The following is a 7722-nucleotide window of genomic DNA, read 5'->3' as shown; positions in this document are numbered from 1 at the left end:
GACCGCGCTCGCCAAGACAGGCGGCGCCGCTACCCAACGACGAGGCTGACGGCGGAGGAGGCGGGGAATAATCCGGATGCTCTTGCCGGGGCGGAGGGCCGCCGGTGGGAGGGGCCGAAGGGACGCCGAGCGTCGATTGGCGGGCCGCCGGGAGGCTCGGCCTCTGCGGGCGAGGCCGCGCCGGCGGCAGCCAATGGGGCGCGGCGGGGGGCGGGGCCAGGCCGCGCCGGGCGCTGAGGCGAGCGGCGGCGAGTGCCGGTGCGGCGGCGGCGGCGGCGGCGTCCAGCGGGGGCGGGGGAGGCCCGGGCGGCGGCGCGCAGGCCGCGGGGGGGGGCGGGCGCCGCGGGCAGCTGTCCCGGCGCGGGGTCGTGCCGGGGGATGCGCCCGGCCTCGGCGCGGGCCGGCGCTCGGGGGCGGCGCAGCCGGTTCGCGGGGGGGCCCGGTGCCCGCGGTGCCTCGCTCCGGTGCCCGGGGAGGAGGGGAGCGAAGCCCGCGCGGCGGCCCCGGCTGCGAGCGGCCCCGTAGTCCCGCCTAGGACTGCTTTTTTTTATTATTTATTTTTTCCCCCCACTTTTTGAAGAAATTCGTGACTCTGCCGTTAGCCGGTAGAAAAGTCCCCGGGAGCTTCATGTGCGCGCACTCAACGCGGCCTCTCTCTCTGCCTCCTTCCCCGCCGCCGCTGAAGCCGGGGCGTCCGGGCGCGCCGGGGGAGGGAGCCGCGCGTGACGGGGACGCCCGGCACCCTGCAGCGCCAGGTGGGTCCCGTGGGGGGCAGGGCCACGCGTGACGGGGACACCCGTCACCCTGCAGCGCCAGGTGGGTCCCGTGGGGGGACAGGGCCACGCGTGATGGGGACACCCGGCACCCTGCAGTGCCAGGTGGGTCCCGTGGGGGGACAGGGCCACGCGTGACGGGGACACCCGGCACCCTGCAGCGCCAGGTGGGTCCCGTGGGGGGCAGGGCCACGCGTGACGGGGACACCCGGCACCCTGCAGCGCCAGGTGGGTCCCGTGGGGGGACAGGGCCACGCGTGATGGGGACACCCGGCACCCTGCAGTGCCAGGTGGGTCCCGTGGGGGGCAGGGCCACGCGTGACGGGGACACCCGGCACCCTGCAGCACCAGGTGGGTCCCGTGGGGGGACAGGGCCACGCGTGACGGGGACACCCGGCACCCTGCAGCGCCAGGTGGGTCCCGTGGGGGGACAGGGCCACGCGTGATGGGGACACCCGGCACCCTGCAGTGCCAGGTGGGTCCCGTGGGGGGCAGGGCCACGCGTGATGGGGACACCTGGCACCCTGCAGCACCAGGGGGGGCCCGTGGGGGGATGGAGCCACACGTGACGCGGACACCTGGCACCCTGCAGCGCCAGGTGGGTCGCGCCTGCCACCAGGCTGCTCCTGCTCTGGCGCTGGGCACCGCTGGTGGGAATGGGCAGGCCTGTCTGACTCCTTAAAACTCGTTTTTTGGATAAATATTTCCATTGAGCCTGGCGCCCTGCAGCACTTGCTGAAAGCAGGGAACTAGGCCCTTTTTGGACCTTGGCGTCTACAGACACACACCTTTATATTCTTAGGCCTAGCAGACACCCCTGATGGAAGACTTTCTGGAGAGAGTTTTTGACCAAGCCGTTTTACACGTGGAACTGCGAAAGCCGTTATTTGAAGTCCTTGGAGTGGGAGCCGCCGAGGGGACGGCATGGCGGTGAGCATGGACGATGATGTTCCCCTCATCCTCACCCTCGACGACAGCGGGAGCAGCACCTCGGCCCCCCTCGACGACCTGGAGCGGGAAGAGCTGCCTAATGAAAGTAAGATGCTTTGCCGTTATTCCCCGTCCGCCGTGGTGGCCTGGCTGGGTCTGTGTTTGCAGTAGCTGTTGGGTTTTGTGCTTGCCGGAGCCTGAAACTCTCGCAGCCGTCGTTCACCTTCCCAGCGGTTGCCAGAGAATCGGGTTAGGAAGTTGTTAATTTTGCTGCTTGTTTACTCCTAACGTGTGTGTTATGCCAGGCGGGGTGGAGAACACCGGGTGAACTGGTCCTGCAGATGCCTTTTCTAACACGTGTCCTCTGTGGCTTCCACGTAATAATCTGTGACCTTGCTGTCCTTAAGCTCTGCGCGTCTTCCCTGTGCGCTGGCCCGGAGCTGCTCCTTTTCTTGGCACCAACCCGCTGTGCCATACCATTGGCCCGAGCTGTCAGGGGCAGTGGCTGTAATTACGTCACTTAGTGTTTTCCTAGAGCCATAAAGCATCTGTCCTGTGCAACCGTGTTTTGCCTATTTTTAGTTTACATTCTGTTGTTGGTTTGTTTGGTTTTTTTTTTTTTTGGTAATAAGGAAATGGGTACGTACTGATAAATCTTTTAAATTCTTTACTGTATCCTTATCAAAGAACCTGGCATAACTTGAGACATTATTATTTGTATCCCTGCTAACCCCAGGTATTTGGTGGGACAGAATCAGCTTATGAGTGTTGGCAGAGAGAAAACAAAAGCTACTATCTCACAGAAGCATTGCTCTCTCCTCCATATATCTTTGTTAAAGCTCTCATCCCTCATTAGGTGAGGTGGGAACAGGAGATGTATTTAGTCATGTTCACGTTTTTTGGGGTTTTTTTTGGTTATACCTCACTAAATGTACTTCAGCCACTTTGTTCATCACATCTCTTTGACTTCCAATTGATATTGCAGGTGTACACTCACGTCTTGTGATGCCTCTACAAGCCCTTGCTGCCACAAGCTTAAAATTTCTTATAAATAAGAGTTCCCTGGCAAGGATCCCTCTTTCCAACATTGAACCTCCATTTAGTTTCTCTCTTGCAGCTATATGGGTTCCTTTAATTTTTTTCTTTCTCTAACTTCCTGAGCTAGTAGCTAGTTTCTGAATATTGGGATACTTCTCCGTTTCCCACCCCTGCAACACACGTGCCTGGCTAAATCGCCCAGCTGATTGCTGTAAGCCCTGCTGCACCACTGCTCTGTCATGTCTGCTTTATCACATCCAGTTGTCTTTTAAAATGTAGCTTTCTATTTTTAAGTTAAATAAGAGAGAATGCTTCCTCTATCCCGGGATGTCTTTGTAGGCCTTCTCGTGACTAACTGCAATCACTCTGCTCTCCTCTTTTTCTTCCTTAAAGCAATGGGAGATGGGGAGAAGAAGCTATATGGGTTTTAGCATTTAGTTAAAGCCAACATGACTGTGTTAAAGCATAGCTATGAGAATGAACGTATTAATAAATAAAAGTATTCCACAATCTGCTTTCCTTGAAATACAGAAAACTTGTTTAAGGGCAGATTTTGGGTTCTTAAAAGATGGCTATATGATCTTTGAGACTTCATTTCCTGGAATTCTTTGAACTAAGTGACTTTTGGTGTTGAAGAGCAGTTATTTTGCAATATGTTTTAATCAGTATTAAGGTTGAATTTGCTGGAAAAAATATAAAGCCTATTCTATACAAGTGATTCTGCATCACACAGAGCCTTCTGAAGTCAGTGGGGTACTGCAAGTGTGGAATCGAAGATTAAAACAGGAAGGCTAATATAAACAACTTGAAAGGCATGTTTATCTCTGACAAGCGGGAAGCTTAAATTAGTGAGTGAGAAGGCTAACACCATCACTTGAAAAATTAAGCTTGTTTGAGAAAAAGAACATACATTCTAGCTTTCCTCTTTCACAGTAAATTTTCTTTACAGGCAAATATTAAAAATATGTTCTGTCTCGTGGAGGTTGTGATGAATTCAGATGTTTCCCCTCTGCCTCGTCTTTGTTTTTCCAGTGAGGAGTGGAATGACTTTAACAAAACTGAATGATTTTATGTTTTTATTTGGAAGCCTGTTTTTACCAGGGGAAAAAAGAGTGTGGAAGAAGTTCTACTTTCAGGAGAGGAAGAGCCTCCCCAGGTGATGAGGGCATAGGGAAGATCAGGAGACTGCTTCCTTCTCCTGTTTTTGTCTTCCTAATGCCTAAATCCTAATAATAGAAAATTCGATCAGAATTTGGAGAAATAGCTCTCCTGTTACTGTGCGTGACCATAGACTACTAAGAATTTGTTGGAGGTTAAATACAATTCTTTTATTTAAAAAGTTGTCCTCTGGTATGAACTGGGACTGTCTGCAATGAAACACCCTTTATTTTCTTCCCAGGTGACACTATGGGAAAGACGAGAAGGGTCTAACCCCCTTGATGCTAAATCGTGTGCCAGAGGTTGAGAATAAAGTTAGATTCTTGTTCTGTGTTGCTATGTGGATGAACTTCTCCAGACTTTAATCCCTGTTCCAAACTGTCACAACCATCTCTCACTTAGCACCCTAAATGTATGTGACTTCCATACATCAGCTTTCACTTTTTTTTTTTTTTTTAATGAATTTGTGCCTTTGTTTAACTTGATCCCTCATGTAGCTTTGTTAAAAATGGATACTTGGACAAATGAATTTATAGTTGTGGACTCCTGATGTTGATCGTCTGGAAATACAGATAAATTACTTGGTTGCAATACACAGTAATAGAGTTTTCTGAAGTGATGCTTAGTGCAAGAATATACTCCTTTCAGAGTCTGGCGGAAGAGACCTCTCCTGGGTACAGTGCATGCTATGGGATTAGAATGACAAGAACTAAATGAGAAAACTGTGTGGAAAATCACATTCTTAAAGAAAATGTCCAGCTGCAAAAATTAATCTCCCTAGTCATAGAGCTCTTAAGCCCTTAATAGGGGAAAATACTTGCGTGGGGAGGAGTATTAAAACTCTGCCTTCCTCGTCTTGTGCTGGGATGCCTGTCTTCTAGGAAGCCTTCATTTTCTGCCACACCAAAAGGTCAGAATCCTGAAAAGTTGACTGGAATTCAGATCACATCCAGGAAAACGTGGTCCCTGTGGTGCAGCTGGTACTCTGAACGCAACATGAAGGATTGTGATGCCGGGTAATTTTTCTTTCAAGCTTCAACGGCTGAAGGAGACGGAGAGAAGCGCTGTCGTCACTTGAATCCATGGCTTACGCTAATTAATATGATGCTGCCCTTTCCTCGTACATCTTATCCGAGAATCTCTGAGTGCAGTACATGCTCTAATTAAGCTTCCCAACACCTATGTGAGGTGAATGACTAATATTAAGTGAATCTTACAGAAGGGGAAAATGGGAGGCAGTTGTTGCGTGACCTTGCCCAAAGCGAACCCCTGCAAATGGGGAGAATCAGCCAGGGTTTAGCGATTTCTAGTCCCTCACCCCAACTCCTACGAAGCGTTCCACCTGGGTTCTTAAAATATCTCAAGGTGCGAGGTACGTTTTCTGTATACAAAGGCAGCATGGATAGCCTTGAAACTCTAGGACAGTGTCTCTCCTTGAGCTGATGGGAACTATAAGCAATAAATGAGTGTACATTGATTTATCCTGTATTAGATCAGATACAAGATTCTCCTTTGCTTCCTGTGTGGAAATTGCTGTAGCCTCAAGTGGAGTTTCAGTGTGTTCAGAGCAGAAAGTACAGCTCAAAGTGTTGTACAGGGAACAATATGGTATTGTGTGCTTGTTTCTCCCACACAATGGATTATGGCGAGTGGAAGAAGTCATCTTTAAACTCTGGGTTTTTACAAGAAAGCGCCTGCATCTGCTATTGAGGTAAAAAATGAATTATTGTGTACCTGTGGGGGAGTGGGGGGAGCAGCAGCGAAGTGCAATGTTTTCCAACAGGATTGTTGCAAGCCGGGAAGTTGTAACTTTGAACGTCGATGTTTCAGCGGAGCCTCGCCAACTTGGTCTCTGCTGCTCGAGGAATAAGTTTTCAGGAAAGCTAGAGCCAGCCTGGCCTTTGGGGTGGAAAGTAAAGAGCTGTTGATGAATGTGCCTGTGCAGTGCTGTGAAGGAGAGGGGAGCCCGAAGTGCACAAAGAAAATGCCATTCTACTGTCGGTGGATTTGGAGGGGCTGTTCTCGTCAGGCTTGCTGAGCATCTCGCTTAGACCAAGGGAAGTGTGCTGCGTGTCAGTGGCTGTTTCTCTTACTTTCACCGCTGTCTCTAAAATAGCGTGTGATGTGCTTCCTGGGGCAGCTGCACGAGGGTGTCTTTTCTTGGCTTGCTGCTGCTCTTGTACCTAGTTCCTTGATGGAATATGTGAAGAGGCTTTTCAAGCTGTTCTTTTTGCAACTGGCTGATGAAAACTGTTTTGAACACTGAGAGTCTAATTATGACATTAGTGGAAATTGTTTACAACGAACTGCCTTTTTTTTGAATACGCCATCTAGTAATCCACAGGCAGGCACGTGCCTTCAGAGCTGGCACGGAAATGGGGACAGTTAATGTTGGCCTTTGGAGATGTATGAGCAGCCTGGATTTTAATGTCTTCAGGACTCAGCGCAAAACCTGAAGTGATATAATTCTCTTCTGTGTTGGATCCGGCTCCAGAACGTGTTTGTATCTGCACTGAAAGAAGAGTTTTGTCCTCCCAGTGCCCAGCTCCAGCTTCTCTGCTCAGTGAGTCCCTGCCTTCAAACAGCTCTGCTGCCTTCTTCCTACTGTCATTTCCTTTAGTGCAGTGAGCGGACAAAAGAGATTTCCAGATGTTAAAACAAGCCTACGTTCTCTGAGCAGAGAGTAACTGCTTGGCTTTTTGGGAAGTATTATAGCCATGCGCAAACTCTGAGTAGCTGTGCTTCTTGAGGAGCCATGTAATTGCTGAGAGAGCAATTTGCTGCCTCTGAAGCAAACCAAGTGTTCTTAATGTCAGCTAGCTAGTGGATTTAATAAATCCATCAGGAACTGAAGGTTTTGATCCTTGTGTGAAAGTGAGAAGACGGTTATTTGGGCTTGGGCACTGGTTATGAAATGTTGTAGCTAACTGGTGTGGGGAAAGAGGGGGAAAAGAGAACAAGCAGGATGCTTGGTAAATCCTAAGATCTGTGACAGCCAGGCTTTTAAACAGTCTTTTGGATTATCTGGTGACTTTCCTGAGTATGCCGGGTATTTTCTTGCATGATGGCTTCTAGCTCTGCTGATTTGCCTTTAATTAGTTCCAGTAGCAGTGCTTCTGCCACCGCATTTAGAGGCGAAGCATGGCCAGAGTACAGGACGGGGATCTCGTTTTCAGGAGCAATCTGGTTCTGCTGTTGACGCTGTTGCTTCTTGTACCTAGGGTAAGTCAGCTAATGTCACTGTGGTTCACATGTCTCATCTGTAAAGCGCAGATTACACATTTCTTGCAAATAGACAGGCAGGCTTAATTACTTTGTTATGAAGAGCTTCTCTCTGGTAGTGCTGTGCATGATTTGTTTTTCCTAATATCTACCTGCTTAAAATTTGTATACGGAGGAATTTTACTGATGCACGAGCGGTAGTTCAGTACTGAATTGTTTATGCCTCTGAAAGTCTCTTTCTCCAACCTAACCACCTTGCGTTTTGCAACTTCTGCCAGTGCTTCTGTAATCCTTTCCTGGCCTAGCTGATTTATAATGAATGTTTTAAGCAAGCAAAGCGAAGCAAGACTGCCTGTGAGATGAGTGAGGGGTGAAGAACTTGGAAAGGGAAATGAGCACCCAAAACATAAGGAGATTATTGTTTTCTCCTTCAGCACAATTCGTTTCCCTGGGTGATGAGCTCTGTAAACTCGGAGGAAGGAGGTAAATGCTACTTTTTTTAGGAGATGTTGGATATCTTTGATGTGATGTTAGAAATAGTGGAAAAAGCGGTTCTGCTATTATGTTCCAAATGCATCGTCTCCTGGAATCTCATTTATAC

At 49.7% G+C, this 7722-nt stretch overlaps 1 protein-coding gene across 3 annotated transcripts in view; it reads left to right on the top strand.

The window, feature by feature from the left end:
• The first annotated feature begins 215 nt into the window (after positions 1–215).
• TPCN1 (two pore segment channel 1) overlaps positions 216–7722 on the top strand; it is a 50291-nt gene continuing 42784 nt past the window's right edge. The window contains exons 1-3 of one of the 3 annotated variants that reach the window (XM_067306789.1): positions 230–258; positions 581–755; positions 1576–1809. In XM_067306789.1, the coding sequence (XP_067162890.1) occupies positions 1698–1809 (112 nt within the window). In that variant the 5' untranslated portion in view covers positions 230–258; positions 581–755; positions 1576–1697. Of the gene's footprint in view, positions 259–580; positions 756–1150; positions 1187–1575; positions 1810–7722 lie in introns of those variants that run through there. The other 2 variants (XM_067306790.1, XM_067306791.1) reach the window with 2 other exon arrangements.

This window comes from Apteryx mantelli, chromosome 17 (assembly GCF_036417845.1).
Source record: "Apteryx mantelli isolate bAptMan1 chromosome 17, bAptMan1.hap1, whole genome shotgun sequence".
Taxonomy (NCBI): Eukaryota; Metazoa; Chordata; class Aves; order Apterygiformes; family Apterygidae; genus Apteryx; species Apteryx mantelli.
The sequence above is the reverse complement of the archived record's forward strand: the minus strand, read 5'-3'. Positions and strand labels throughout refer to the sequence as shown.